This window comes from Epinephelus fuscoguttatus, linkage group LG17 (genome assembly GCF_011397635.1).
Source record: "Epinephelus fuscoguttatus linkage group LG17, E.fuscoguttatus.final_Chr_v1".
In the NCBI taxonomy this organism is placed as follows: domain Eukaryota; kingdom Metazoa; phylum Chordata; class Actinopteri; order Perciformes; family Serranidae; genus Epinephelus; species Epinephelus fuscoguttatus.
Genome location: NC_064768.1, coordinates 15,546,528 through 15,562,916, shown reverse-complemented (window position 1 = coordinate 15,562,916; position 16,389 = coordinate 15,546,528). Strand labels below are relative to the sequence as shown.

The 16,389-nt window shown below is 41.5% G+C and overlaps 1 protein-coding gene across 3 annotated transcripts in view; it reads right to left on the bottom strand.

Moving 5' to 3' along the window:
• Positions 1 to 15,317, bottom strand: part of nedd9 (neural precursor cell expressed, developmentally down-regulated 9) — a 40,062-nt gene extending 24,745 nt beyond the window's left edge. The window contains exons 1-2 of one of the 3 annotated variants that reach the window (XM_049602701.1): positions 11,580 to 11,782; positions 8,349 to 8,444 (exon numbers count right to left, since the gene is read on the bottom strand). Coding sequence is in view for 1 of the 3 variants with exons in the window: in XM_049602700.1 (XP_049458657.1) it covers positions 11,580 to 11,591 (12 nt within the window). In the remaining 2 variants the exon portion in view is untranslated. Of the gene's footprint in view, positions 1 to 8,348; positions 8,445 to 11,579; positions 11,783 to 15,226 lie in introns of those variants that run through there. The other 2 variants (XM_049602702.1, XM_049602700.1) reach the window with 2 other exon arrangements.
• Between the last annotated feature and the right edge of the window lie 1,072 nt (positions 15,318 to 16,389).

Genomic DNA, 16,389 nt, shown 5'->3' with positions numbered 1-16,389 from the left:
GGCCTGATTACTGAAAAACAGATCAGGTCTGGATGATTTGGAAAAACATAAAAGATAAAAGGGGGTCTCCCAGGTCTCGTGCTGCCCACTTCAACAACATCTGCCTCAGGGACGCTCTCACGGCCTCGTATGTTTTCGTCATTAGAAAGCGTGAAATTGTGCAAAGCTGAGCTGTCCAGCTTTGCACCTGGAGCTCCATACACAGCCTGAAGACCCAGCTGTCTGAGCCCCTCCACTCTCTGACTCACACACCTCTACATCAACAAGGCACTTTTTCCACTAGCGTCTCGCCTGAACACAAACAGTATAAACGTCCTGTGTGGAAAGCCGGCGTTGACCAACCAAAAATAAAAACCTTATGTAACTTCACCGCCGGCTGAGAGGGCCCCACCTTTAGCTTTCAGTAAGAGCTCTCTGGGTGGTTTTGGCCCTGTCTCTATGGGGTACACATCAATCTAATAATAATGAAGGTGGCTTTGGCTAAACAAGCTCACAAATACTCCAGTTCCACTGCTACTGCGGCCAAAGACACAACCACACCACATAGCAGAAACGCAGCGTCCCCACGGCAACGGTCCTACTTTCAAAGAGACGAGGATGTTTTCAACCCAAACAAACAACAAAACTGCTCCTAAAAAAAAGTGGTACGCTCTGACTGTGAGAACATCACAGATCAGTAAAAAACTTAGGGCTGTACCAACTATAACACGTGTCCCAGGGATAGTTCGCAGAAAAAGGGGCGAACCAGCACACTCATTTGGCCTCATTTCACATGGTTAAATATAGAAAATAATTATAGTAATGACGGTAATGAGGACCTGATGACTTTTTACGAGCCGTTCCTCAGAGCGCGGGTGAGAGCCAGTTCAAATAAATGGGCCGTGTGAAGGGTTCTGGGTAGGAATGGCTCATGGGAAGCAGTTCAGAGCTCACAGCACATGGTAATTTCTTCATTTGGACAGTTTTCAGGAAGGTTGACCCTCTGATTACAGCCTCAGCCACTTGGCCGTGTATTAACGTAATTACACAGCAGGCTTGGTGAAACTTCACCTCCGCTATTTCTGAAAATGTCTTGTGGAAAATGTCACAACTTTGTAGCTTTCATTTTAAGCCAGGGAAACATGATCCAACACACTGCTGCCACACAATGACTGATTGATATCTTATGCAAGCAGCTGCAAATCAATAGTTATGACACAGTTATAGTGGCACAAACGAACTGTTAAACAATCAATAGCTTATTCTAGCCTCGTGGCCTTCATCATGGTCATTACCCATTGATTAATAGACAGAAATGATGTCACTGCCTTGTTGTTTCTTTCCTAACAAGCTGAATGGCATTTTGCTTTGTGACTGTGTGAAGATTTTCTCTTGACCGCAAACGTCAAGACACAGCACACCGAGCTCCTCCAGGCTGATAGAAAAGGCCCCATTCATTCTGCATAAAAGACTATTGTATCCGTAGTGTAAATATGACACCCACCACCTTCCCCTCTTCTCTCATTTGATTCACGAGTTGCTACAGTGCCTGCGGGGAAATCTCCACACCCCAAAAAATTTCAACAGCAACAGTGGCAACTGTCTCTTCAACAGGATATGATGTGCCATCTTGTGTCTAACCACACTGCAAGCTGTGACAAACCACTGATGCTTAAAACATCTCTGCTTGATAGCTGAGGTATTTGTTTTGTCAGAGGATATATGCATGACCAAAACATGGTCATAAATGTGGAGTTTCCCTGAAAACAAAACAAAAATAAGTATTTAGATGTTAGTCCTTGTGTGGCTGCTTGTGTTAAGATGGCATTTAAATTATATTAAAGGTTTGATAATACCAGAAAGTCTTGAAATATCTGGTACTACAAGTGTGGTAAAGTTGAGACTACTCACAGGGCTAGTTGGGGGGCCACTGTATCAAGAGAGCTAACACGCTAGCCAGCAATTTTAGTGCTAATAAGTCACAATACCTACAGTATGAGTTTATTTATATTTTCTTTGTACTGTGCAGTTAAGTCCTTCCTGACATTGTATTCTCAGAGTTGAACATTATTTACTTCAAGAAATAGTTAAGAATGGAAAAACACCCAGCTGCAAGTTGGCTAACTGTCTTTTAGCAAGCTAGTTAGCTCAGTTGCTAACGGAACAATAGTTCACACAGATAATTAAGAAGAAATTTGTACTAGACTCCTGTCTCGCAACTGTCTGCCATCTATGCCTCTTTTTTTGTGGTACAGTTTCAATTTTGACAGAGGAGAGTGAAAAAAAGTGGAGAATTCAACATGGCTAATACGCTACGATGGCTTTGTCCATTTTGGACTCTAGCTAGCACGTAGCAACCATTCACTTACAAGTTTGCTAATCAGCTTCAAAGGTAATGATATGTGAGTTAGTTAATATCAATACATTTTAAATGTATTAATATAACTCTGCACCTTTATGTTTGAATGGAAAAACCTAAATAATTTTTATATGTCAGTGTTGTGTTAGCTAGTTTTTGCTAACAGTTATTCCTCAAGCAGACTAATGTCTTGGAAAAACTACTGTGTTGTTAAGGTTGTTACCATATGAGTACCAAAACTCTGTCATCGTACTGGAGTATTTGTACTTCAGCTGAAACTATTAGATTTCACTGTTTCACTGTTGATTCATCTTTGCACAATTTTTCAAGCAAAAATGACAATTACTTGCTAGTTCCTGCATCTCAAAAGGTCAGAAAGTGGTATTTTTGTCATGCTAGTAAACTGAATATTGTGGAGTATGGGACACATTTGAAATCAAAACAAGATATTTCACAATGTCATTTTGTGTATTCTGTGAATTATAACGTTTTTTTCTACTATTTTCCGGCATTCAGGCTGTTACAGCAGTAAAATCATTTTGCATACAGCACTGGTCATGAGCCACAGGAAGTGATCTGTGTAACTTCTTGGTTAAAATGACTGCTCTCCTCCTCACTCCGTCCATTCATCATTTCATTTTTTTTTCCACTGGCACATAAACTACAAGGTAACTTGACATGACGTCCTCCTCCTTAGCCTGGAGCACTTCCTGCCTCCTGCAGGACCCAGAGAGATTCAAGATCACTTAACATCTTGGGCTCCCTCACTCTGGTCCTGAACGCCAAGTATAACCTATAATTAGATGTGAAAGTCACACTGGATATATTTTCTCGAAATATGTATTGAATTCAGTGAACTGGAATGGCTGCTGGGGAAACATATTGTGCAACGTTGCGTCTCATATTCTGTCAAGTCATTCCAGAACTGTGTGAATGGTGTGAAGCAGCAGTAAGAGAAACTGTCCCTCAGTTTGAAGACACATGTTGGCCAGCATTCATGCTGTTGAAGTGTCAGTGAGCAAAACTATGAATCTCTGCATGCTCTGGGGACTTTGTTTAGTTGCTGACACTGACTTCTGACCTACAAAAGACAATTTACTGCACCTACAGGGGTCAAAAAAGTAACAACAACACAAAACAACAACAGTATGGATGGTATTTATGGGGCCCCAGCCAAGAGGCGCTCAGTGCTGGCAGAGCAGAGAGGTGGATTATTTCCAAGCCTGGCAGTGATGCCAAACAAGGGTACATGAGTGCATCATGGTAACCCCTGGAGATGAGAGCTAATCCCTCCAGGGGGCATTTGCCGAGATGTGAAATATGTTTCATGGTATCTCTGCAGGGCCACATTGAATGGTTTTTACATATAGGAATAGCCAATGAGATGGAGATTCACTCTAGTGTCCTCCCGATTTCACGCCACGCAAAAGATCTCACAGACACAAAAAGACAAACAGCTGAAGCTGCCATATTTTCCCTTTGAAACATAAAGGGCATCTGAGATAAAAGGAGAATCTTTTGTTTATTATTCACAATTTGCAACACTTCAGTGCATCTGAAAACACCTACTGGTGATATGCTTTTGAATTTTGTATGTCCTTCATTTCTGTCTGAGGTTGACCATGTAATTATGGCTGCAATAAGACTTATTTTTATTCAAAATTCATCTTCATATTATTTTTTGATATGAGAAAAGATCCCGCACACTGCTCTTGCTCGGCATTACAATTTATTGGTTATACTAACATTTTGGCTCTTCTCGACCTGTATCAAGAGTATCTGGAAACAATAAACAAGTGATACTTTACAACACACCTGCATCTGAGATAGTTTAATGTGCAAATAACTCCTTATAAATAATATATATTTTATAGTATGTCAGCATATTCTAAAAAATACAAATGTAAATCTCAGAGCCCAAGTTGATGTCTTAAAAAGTCTTGTTTTGTTTTACAAACAGTTCAAAACCCCAAAATGTTCAATTTATATTGATAGAAAACAGAAAAAACTAGTCACTTCTGAGGTGCAACAATTACTTTTACCGGATTTTCTGCAGGTTTTATTCAAGAATAAGTATTTCATCACAAACTAGTAGGGCTGCCCCTTTAAAGTTAAAGTGTGTACCTCACTTTCACACTGCTCTCAGGTACAGGCAGCTGCCAACGCAGACCCAGGGGGAGTCTGAAGCCCCTTTCACACTGCCCATTTAAGGCGGGAATGTTGCGCCGTTATGCTATGCCGTTATGCTATGCCGTTATGCTGCCTCAGTGCTGAAATGGTGTCTAAACAAGACAGCCGACAGGACAGGACCATGGCAGGATGGGTGTGACGTGTTATGCTTGTGCAGGAGATTTAAAATGTAGCTGATTTCAGTTAGCGGCTAACTCAAAGAAGAAGAACAGCCGCCGTAAATGTCAACAAATTGGGAAAACACTAAGATTGGGTAGGTCCTTACCCTCCGAGCAGAGGATGAGATCAGCCGCTATATAAAAGGTGCAGTATAGGATTGTTACTGCCATGCTATGTCCCTGTTATTGCTGCCTATGTGTATTTCTTGTCACACTGGAGGCCAATGCTGTTGTATTAAATGTCACGCTTGTCATGTCTGTTTTGATTTCACAGTGCCGGGATGCTGTCTAAAATCACACACCAGAGCAGCATGATGTCGCCATCATTTGGTTCTGTGTCAAAATGCAAAGGCGGCATGAAGAAGGGACTTTGTAGCAGCCCTTAGTGCAATCTCTGTATAAAGGGCTTGGGTAAGACAGAGGCCGCTGCCTGGTGTAAGAAAGGCTTTTCCCCGTAGGGCTCTGACATGACTTAATCTTCTGCTTTCTGCCGAGAAGTGGTTAATTTACAGCTCGCAGCAAACTGATACGATAGTTGGTCTTGTTTAATGTTGCACATTTCTGATCCATCGTTAATTAGCACACATTCGTTCAGCTAGCTTAGCCTATTTACTATATTACGTGAAGGTAACTGTCACTCTGAACATCCCGCAAAACCCTGTTCAAACTCTCAGACTCTGTATATTCTGTACAAATATTGTATTGACCAGTCAAATCTGATTTGAATGACATAATTCTCGGGTACAGTGTAGAGACTAGTAAAAACAAATACCAGTTATAATTTCCCAAAGTGCCAAAAGTAATGTCTTAAAATTGCTTTTTAATCCAACCAACGGTCAAAAACACAGCTTTGTTTTTGTGTAATTGCAAATTCTCACATTTGAGAAGCTGAAACAAGACAATAGTTGGGGTTTTTACTTGACAAAACAACTGAAATGATAAACTAATTATCAGACTTACATCACATGCTCAGCCAACTAAAGCATTTCTGCAGCACAAATCCACTTCGTTTTCTTGTGTACCCAGACAAGAAACTACAGGTCTCAGTGTTGTAATATTTGAAACTGTTTCAATACTCATTTTCTGCAGTATTGATACACCGCTACTAGCTGTGCTTTCTTTCTCTCTCTAGCTGTTAATGTTCACAACTCTTATTTTGCTGTTCTCTGATACTAACCAACAAGAGGCATCAAATTTTAAACTGTGCCCCCAGGTTATGAGTATCAGTATTTTTCAAGGTACAGTATCAACATTAGAAATACCAGTATTGTGACAACACAAACAGGCTGTGTGCACTCGTTCAGTGCAGTGGTTTAAAACACTTTTCTCAGCTGTCAGGCCTCCTCTTATCTGCCTGGAGAACGACACTCTACAGGGTTGAACCAAGCTGACAGAGGTCCACTACATCTTGAGAGATGACCCTGCAAAATAGTTGGCATTCCTCAGGGGGGAAGGAAGGGGGTGGCGAGAACGATTTCCGCCAAAGGTCAAACATGGAAATGATTATGCATTGTTGCTGATGTTGGGTAGTCTCTTTCTCTCTCTCGCTCTGTGGCTGAAATGAGCACACAATGTAGTCTGTCTCCCCGCTGACCGTTTTCAAATGTTAATGGCTGGCTCACGGTACGAGGGCGCAGCGGGGGGGTGGAGGGACTGCTATTCATTCTGGCTGGGGGAGAAGCTCTTCACGCTCACTGAAAAATCCTGCACAGGAGCAAACTTGGAGTTATTCGACTCTAAAAATGCTCCGAAAACCCGACGTCACAGCATGAAAATACCATGACTTTCTAACTAGCAGCGGGATAATAAATGGTCTGTGTTGAATTCAATCTCATAATGAGATAGAGAGCCTGAGGAAAAGCTATTTCACTGCTTGAACACGTGCGTTCAAACTTGCAGAGATTTCTTGAAAGGGATTGTTTGCCTGGTTTTCTTTCAGGAGAATACAAATGTCTCCTTCTGCACACATGACAAGAAAAGACTGAGTATCCCAGTGCTGCCAGACTCATTAACAATGTAAAGGGGCACCTTGAAACAATCATGTGCATCTTCCGAACAACCTTCCCACGCACGATCGCCTGGAATGCTCTCATTCTCACGGGGTATGCTCCTCGACCTCCAGGCTCAGATCCCCCCACCCCCATCACCACCCAATACATCCAACTCTATTTGCCCTCTCGTTCCCCCCACAACTTCCTCTTTTCTTTTATTTTCTGCAGGCCCTTTCAGCATCACAGATCCTCCTCCTCCTCCTCCTCCCTCTCAGAACAATGCCTGCTCCGCTCTCCTCCAACCCTCTCTGCTTTTGGACCAGTGCCTGGAGCCTGAACCCATAAAAAAGAAACACTAAAAACACACACACACACACACACACACACACACACACACACACACACACACACACACATGAATTGGCCAGAATGTGGGTTTACCTAATCATTCCTCACTGTGGTTGTGAAGCTATTTCTGCAACAGTTACGTCAGTTTCGAAGGAATGACTTTAAAGGTTGTGGAAGTCTCTGGGTGAGAATGTAGGGGAACTTTTTTTTATAACTTCTTTTGCCCCAGAAAGTTGAGGAGTAATACTTAAAAAGCTGGGCTGCAAATACTGGTTATATTCATTACCAAATACTTTCTCAATCAGTCTATTAGTTGTTTGATGTATAAAATGTCAGTGGTTCCCGATCCAGTGTTCACAACCAAAAGATATTCAGTAGTCTGTCAAAGAAGAAGCTACAAAATTTTCATATTTTAGAATCTGGAATCGTCCAATTTTCACTTTTTTTCTTAAAAAAAAAAAAGACTCAAAATAATTAATCCATCTTTAAATAAGTTAGCAATTAATTTAACAGTTGACAACTAATCGATTAATCCATTAAGTAAGAAATAGTTTGACATTTTGGGATGCGAACTTATTTGCTTTCTGGTAGAGAGTTAGAGCAGAAGATTTATGCCATCCTTGTATCCCTTTATAGCTAGTAAACATGGAGCTGGAGTCAGGAGACAGTTAGCTTGGCATAAATGTGCAAATTTTTGGCTTAGACACAGGCAACGTGAGGCGACGCAACAGTTGGTCCTCATTGCCACTAGTTCTTTGGTGTTTGTTTGGTAGGTCCTGGCCTTTATATTGACTGTAAAGACATGAGAGTGGTTATAAACCTGCTATTCTAACTCTCCGCCAGAACGAGAATTAGCGTATTTCCCTCTAATGTTAAACTAGCCCTTTAAACTACTTCAGGTATCATGCTCCTCCTCCTCCTTCACTGGGCCTCACAGATGCTGTAAGAGATCCCTCTGTTTGCTGTCCCATCAGGGGGATTATACGTATTAGGTGACCTATGGAAGACAAGCCTTCCCTTCACACCTGAACACAAGTTGGAAACCAGGAGGGGGGGGGGGGGGGGCAGCGTTTGGCCAGACTGCAGCGCCTCACCTCGGGGCATGTGATGGGACCTCTGTTGAAACATTACCACTCGGCGAGGAAAAGAGCGCTTAATATAGCTGTGAATAATTCATCGCAGCTGAGATCCAGAGCAGAGATCTGATAGGGGACACAGTAAACTTTGACACTGTATAACACATTCAGACATGGATCTGTGAATCCTGCAAGACGCTTGAGAAACACATAGTAGTGATGCAAAATGCGTCATCTAATTTCCTACCTTTTCTTTTTTCTTCCTGCCACTGTATGTTCTTCTGGCAGCGTTGCATAATGCAGATATGTTTATCACAGGCAAAGAGTACTCGCCTTATCTCGCCTGTGGCAAACAAAGAAGTGTAGACGCAATTTAACGTCACAGATCTCCTTCCTATGAACAGATAACAGCTTGGAAATACTGGTGTTGATCACATCTGTTAACTGGTCAATATTCTTGTTCAGAATGAAAACAGTGATCATGATCAAAGCTGTTTCCTCCTCCGAAATCCTCGTTACGCTCACTGGCCTCGCGCCTAAGACCATCGTCATCACCCACAACTGCTCCAGCTCTGTGAACTCTGTATTTAACTGGACAATGAGTCAGTACGGACCATGACGCAGACACACAGCGTGCACCACCCTCCAATCACAACCCCACCCAGCCAATGGGTGACACCAGGCCCAGTAGACACTCGAGAGTCTGAGCCAAGACAGCTACTTCACATTTCAGAAAGCAGCCACTGCCCTCGAAAACCTGTGAATCATCCAGTTTGCATGAGAGTGCACAGTGTTTGCTTCCCTAATATGGTGAGGCAGAGACCACAACAGATTGAAACACAAAGTCTCCTGCTCAGTGCCCTGCACTTCCCAAAAAGTGAAAGCAGTCACCAAGCATTCAGGGCTCCAGTGAGATCACGACATGTCAACTTTGCACAACATCCAATCCTGTATCTCAGATGACATCAAGCTGTTCATAACAAAATAAACTTAAATGATAAGAGTGATTAGCTACATCCTGACATAACAAGCAATCTGAGAGTGTTAGGGAGATTTCACTGGGACATGATTCATTTTAAGGTGAAAGAATCAAACTGTCTCTGCTAGTGGAAGTGTAAATGTATGACAACACATATTTAGTCAACCTGCAACTTTCCCTTTAACATCTCTCATGGTAGTGGGTTGTACTGATGGGACTGTTGCATCACTGTGATGTTTTAGTCATGTAGGTCACTGATTGATTGACAGTCGATCTGTAGTTTACGTCATTTTTCAAGCAAAAATGCCAAACATTTCCACATGGTGTCCCATGAAATTTTTCATAGGGGCGGCCAGATAAAGCAACTAAGGGCGCATTCCAACCAGGATAGTCCGGGGGACTCAGTTCGATTGAGTGGGGAATGCAGAAAAAAATCACACCTTCATTTGGTTCGGTTCACTTTCACACTGCGCTTTTTAAAGCGGACCAAACCGCCTGGACAATGTCACTCAGTTACAACAGCTGGTCACTTGGGGGCGGTATTGCCTAAAGCGACCACTGACCAGGAAGAAAAAAAGCATGAGGAAGAACAAAAACCCGGCTCATCGATTGGCCAGGACCAAAAACGGAAATCCTATGTCACTTCCTCTCTTTGGTTCCTTCCTCTCCGAACTATCCGTGGAAGTGGACCAGGGTTCGTTTAGAGCGGCCCAAATAGCACTAGTGTGAATGCATCCTAAAAATCTCGGGGTGGCACACCAGAACTAAAACCTATAACTGAATTTAAGGGATTTCATTATGCTGTTGAAGTTTATAGGCTAGTTAAGGATTCACATACTGGTATAGTTTGGTTTCTTATTTTACAGTTAATGTTACTAATTATCTGATATGCTTCATATCGGTGCAGCTAACACTTTGAGTTCCACAACAATCTTGTTTTAAGTGTTATGTGTTATGTGATTCTGTGAGTTCAACCACCCCTTCGAAATCGCCATAACAGTTTTTTTCCTTGCTAAAGTTTAGCCTAAATTTGGAGTGTTAATTAGCCCCCTTGCCAACATAAGCTGTGTTGACATCGTTGGTCCCAATGCTTTAGGTTCTCTAGTTTCACAAGATGCCGCTATCTTTGTGTTAGCTTAAAGAATGCCTGCAGTTTTTCGCAAGGGGGTGCCAGTGGGGGCTTTCACAGATGTATTATAACAAGATACCAGAGCCCATGATGGTGCCGATTCAATCCAGTGGGATTGCTCACCTGGCACAAACACCAAAAAGTTACTAGCCTCTGAGTTTACTTCCTGTGAGTTACCACTTGGCTCATGGACTTAATATTGTGATGATATCACAGATTTTGTAATCGCTTTTCTTGGTTCAATGAAAGTTTTACAAATATAAAACCTCCATTGATCAAAAATTCATAATAGTAAGAGTTGTATTTGACCTTGTGTACAGTTTGAGATGTCCTGTTATCAGTTTTTGGGCCCAGGGGATTTTTTCCCCCCGCTGTAATACCATGAGTCACCACTGGGATAAACTGGAAACATGGCTGGAGGCGCTCCTGTGGGCCTTGTATCAGGGTGGCCATGGCCCCCATTGGACCCCGCGTTGGACCCCCCTTTGGGAGCGCCACTGACATTTCCTACTTCCAGCTTCTCAGATTTGGGATTTTCTTTGCCTAAAGTGATTGAAAGAGCTGAGTATCTTTGAGTTTTGACATTTTAAGCACCCCCCATGAGCTTAAGGACCACTGATTTTCAATTGTAGCCATTTGCTGACATTTTATAGACTGTAAGAAGAACCACAATAACACATAATGAAATGAAAGTTTCCAGTTTAGTTTGAAGGAAATTAAATACATCACGATATAAAGAAGATTTGATCCATATAACCTACGCCTAATCTCAGCTAAATAAAACAATAACCAGGCAAAGTCCATCAACCACAACAAGGGGGACATAAAAGCAACAATGAATGTGCCCATGTGTTTTGTCTACCTGCTGGGTGGCAACTTGACCCTCAGTGACATGTTTTTACAGTATCTAAACAGCCTTTGTCAGCAGCAGGGAGAGCAGGATGTGAAACATTTCTGACTCTACTTGTGTTCCTATTTCTGCTTTCCTAAAGGAGGAGGACGGTGCGCTTTTACTCTGTTTACGCCCCTGTTGTGGCAGTAAACGTAGCCTCAGGGTTAGACAAGATGCATTCAAATAACAGGCTCTAAATCAGACATTTACACTCATATAGCCCAGGAACACAGCAAGATCACTGACAGCATCCTCTCAGCAGCAGTTTCCTCTTTTTAACCAGTTCACTTTATGAAACCGACCCGGTTGCATTTGAAGAACTTGTGATCACCGCAATAAGAAACCAAAAGTGGAAAAGTTTCACAATCAAATCCTCCACGTCGACTCCTCGAAGACAAAAACAGCTCTGTTGTAATTATTTCCGCCACCAAACGTTATGACACAAGACACAAGAGGGAGAAAGTGCCGCTTCACTTACTTTGTATTTCATCTTGCAGCTCTTGTGTGAGACTCCCAGTGAACAGTAAGTAAATATCCGCTTTATCGCATTCACAGAGCGCACATCTGAGGGTCTGGAGTGTGTTTCTGTGCGGTTAACCAGCCATCCACAGCCTCACAGACGGAGAAACACGCACTGAGGAATATCTCTGTATCCGCACAGCTTCAGTCTATTCCTCTACACCAGACCGCTCTTCACCACATTGACGGTCCGGACCAGCTCATTTGAATACAAGCTGCTGATTGGTCGGAAGAAACATTCAGTGCCCGCCCACCTCCCCCTCGCGCGTACTTCTCTTGTACAAATCTGACGTCATTATTACAATAAGACTGTGGTTTTAATGTTATTTTGAGTGACTGAAATATTCTCATTTAAAATAAAAATGTATTTTCTATCAACAGTGGTTCGTTAATGTCAATGCAATATGAGAAATTCATATTAATGGAAATAATGCCACTTTTACCCTACTTCTTTGAGTAATAATCATGCTGTAAGTTTTGAATATATTATATTAGCACCCTTAAAAGTATGCCGAATTATCAATAAGCAGCTCTTGTTTGTAATAAACCCTTAATTGCCCTGACAATTATTACTGGATTACTTTTAAAGTCATGAAAACTTAAAAATGTGTTTTTTCTTAGGCAAGTTCTGACCTCACTGTCCCCTATGATTTCTAAGCGGATTTATTGATGTTTATTTGCGATTGATATCATCTGAAATGATAAGCTGAGAAGTTTAGGTCACACTTAATCTAAAAATATGTTTATCATGTCTGTGTGTTCTGATATGACTCAGTTATGGCTGAGGCAAACAGCAGCAATCAGGCTGACGGTTGATTCTCAAGCACTTTTTGTGCATTTCCCTTTTTTAATAGTTGTCTTTAAAGTAAAAAGTTACAAATTAAAGGTCCAATGTGAAGAATTAAACAGGATATTGGCAGAATGTTTTCTTTGGTGTATCCATCTTATTCCTAGCCCCCATCATACCTTGCGTGAATTATGTGTGCAACTTCCCAAAACTGGCGATTTCCAATGGTAACAGTTTGTTTACAGTACTCTATTCTTCTTTTCAAGAGCAACTGGGAAATAAAACATGGAACACGCCACCTGTTATAGCTCAAACAGGATTATGTGATCATACCTCCGCCATCTCTGACAGCCATCTCAAAGCATTGTTGTTGTTTTTTTTTCCTTTTCAACCGATCATGCTAGCAATTAGCTTGCCTTGCTCCGTTAAAATATTGTTAACCTTAACACACCTTAAAGTAGTTGTAAAAGAAATAACTTTTGGCCTTATTTTTTCCTATAATATAAAGGAAGTACGGTAAATCAGTAACACATTCTCAGCCTTAATGACTAAATACATATTTCAGGGTATGTTGCTGACTTTATTTTATGACGAGCAATTTTCTAATGTATGTTGAGAATGAAGTCAGACGGGGAAAGACAGGGATATCATGTACTGACGCTGAGTGACGGACCTGTCAGTCTACAGTAGGGGTCATTCTCTACTGCAAATTCTGATTTAGTGCTTTTTCGCTATGTCTGGGGAAACTCTTGTGGTTTTGTTTCTCATATCAATGGTACCTTTGGCAACAGGAACGATCCCTTCTTGTTCTGGTTACATGTTCAACACACAGCTGCTGAAGACAAAAATTTAGCTTAGACTGGTTGTTAGTCATTACAGGCACGCACAGTGCAACAGGTACCAGGAAAATGCTAAGTTAACATTAGTTAAATATTTGTTAAAAAATAAATCAGTACTTGCTAAACTGAAGGCAAATTACTTTAGAAAAGGACCAGCGTTGGCAGTTAGCCACCAAGCCTAGCCACAGGGACTGACCACAGACAGTCTATTATACTAACTAGCTTAATGCTACTTCTGCTATCTCACAGGAAGTTGCGCACATTATCATGTCTACAGTAGTGCCCTCAGGAATAAGGTGGATAATCACCAAAAAATAAGAGTGGTGTTTTTTGGTGCCATAGAATGAGCTGTTTATATCTACATAAGGAGCAGGTCCTTGAACATGAAGACAGCCATGTTGCACCACCAAGTTTCCAACTCAGAACTGACAAACCAAACACAGGCTTTGGATAAGGTCATTTGAGATTTTGGCTATATTGCGTTTTCGTTTTTTGTTGGTTTTTTTTGCCACGACCAGCTAGCTATAAGTGAAACATTCACCTCCACTAACTGTCGGGTATTTATATGATGAGCACGGTGTGCTAGCTCTTCATATAACAACTGATCACATTAAAGGAAAATGTGAAAATGGATCATCTATTTTTGGATGCAACTAAAACTCCTGCTGTGAAAACCTGTTCTCCAAGGCAGGTGTAAGCACAGCATTTGCCTCATAAATTTTTCAGAAATCAAAATTTATAACCTGGAAGCCAAACGTTTAGAGCTGATAGAAGTCACACAATACATTTCGTCTATAGCTGTCATAACTAAAAGTATAATGTGAAAGATTTATATGCTTTTCTTTTATAATATTGTTCCCCCTGGCTAATCTACACAAGTTGTATTGGGGGTTACTTAACATCATAATAAGAATAAAGTAGATATGATTTTCAACGGCCAAATATACAGTAGCTACAGTATTTTTTTTAAAACCCAGCTTCAGTGTTGGCATATCAGGAAGTTCTTGTAGCTCTGTTGGTGTGTTGGTGGTTTTTCTGAGAAACAGTGAAACCCTGAGTGCGGAGGAAGTGTGATTATGTAGCATTTTCTTCTGCACGGAAATGTATCTGTCGGCTCAGGAGAAAATTACAACACCCAGTATCAAAGATTCACCAGCACACAATCATCCTGCTCTTCAATGAATAAATACATACGTGAACAAATGTTTTTTCTCTGAGCTGTAGCTAATCCTTCCCAAAGCTCAGGTGACACAAACATTTAATATCAGGAGCTGCAGCTTGTTTGGAAACACTGGCAGCACAAAAATAGTTCCCTGTGATTTCTCTCAGGTAATATCAAGCTGTAGGAAATACAGTGAGATGATGCAGGTGAACATGGAGAGAAGATGTCACCTGTTCCCTCCTAGAAGCTTTTCTTTCAAAGACTGTCATTACTGCACCTCACTGCTCCACCATGGGACCACTCTGCATAGTGTTCTTTAACCTTTGGTACTTGAAATATAATTTGGTACTAATACTATTGTACTTTTCGGTAACATTTTGAATGCAGGACTTTATAAGATCTGAGTGTGTCTTCCAACACTGGTGGAAACTGTGTGCCTTAGAGATGCTTCCTGCAGTCTGATAATGATAACCACTGTTTGCAGTTATTGCTGACTTTCTCAGTGAGCACAAGTATTACCTGGAACTGCTGTGTTTTTACATTTTCTGTTTAAATAATCTGAATAAATTAATATCTAAGCACAATAAACATCATCAATCAGAGGACTTTCAATCTCTGTATGATGCAAAATACAGTCCTAATAAATTCCTGACAAGTTATCCTTTCTCATAATCAGTACAAGTTAGTTTACATCAATTTACACATTATGTTTCATTATTTTAAAGGTTATTTCACATTAATTAACAGATTATTACAACATTCATTTACAGATTTTTTTTTTACATTCACAGTGTTCACAGGGTTTTTTTAGTACTCACACTGACTTGAGAGAAGAAAGCGTGTTCGATTGCAGAGATGTCACCTCCGCGCGCTCTGCTCAGTGTCTAATGGAGGTGACAAGAAAACGCCCAAGCTGATCTCTGATAAGCTGGCAGGAAAGCCTTCACCCCTGCACATCACCCTGCTCACACCTCCTCGGTGCACACAGCTCGTCTCTGCAAAGTGTTAGTTAATGCGCACGAGATCTGCGTGTCGTGAAACACAGAAATGGAAAAGAAGTTATTTCTAACATCTTGCACACAGGCCTGATGTGGGTCTGTTTGTTTGTTATACAGTCTGTTTTCCCTAAATGGGTCGAAATCTCCTGTAATTAGCCTGCCTCTCATGTGTTTCCGAATGCTCTAATTTGTGTCAGCTCATTTATCACAATCACAGGGACCCTATCGGCTCTCATTGTCCCCCTCTGAACAGTCATATCCTCAGATGAATGCCTCTTGTAAGGGCACTCAAAACACTTGTTTGTGTAATATGCACCATGCCCAGCTGGAGCCCATTCTCTGGGCCACAAGTGGGTACTGGGGGGCTATTCTTTTCTGTGTATGGCGTGTGATTATGTGTGTGTGAGCACCTGTTTCCTATGACAAACACGACTCATTTTCCCATCTGTTTATATCAGCGCTCTGGAAGAAAACAGCCTGAAATAAGCCAGAAAAGGTTGTTTATCCCCTTTTCACAACATTTGGCTGGATTGAATGAGTCCATTAGTCTTCAATCTCTAATGGCGTGTCATTTCGGCTGATTCCAGCTCAAGCCTGACGTGCATTATCAGCTTGTCGTTGGGAGAAATAAGAGATTTAGAAAGCCTCATACAAGCTTGAGTTACAGCCCAAAATCCTCCTTTTGAATCTCAGCGGACAAGTCAAACAATCATTGGCCAGGGGGAGATTTGTATTGGCATCAGGGTTCTGAGCGGCGAGCCCCGGTTGCCATGACAACTGCCACCATGGCCGCAGTATTTGTGGTCTCACACCTACAGTATTACATGAGCAGAAAGGGCCTCCAGAGGTCTTTCAGTGGTATTATGGTGCATTTCAGCACGGAAATAGCCGGTAATAGTGCGAGTGAAAAATGAGCCGCCCTGGCTTTCATCTCCGCCAGGTGTCTGTGGTGTTTAGGTTACATAAGTGTCCCCACAGATCTG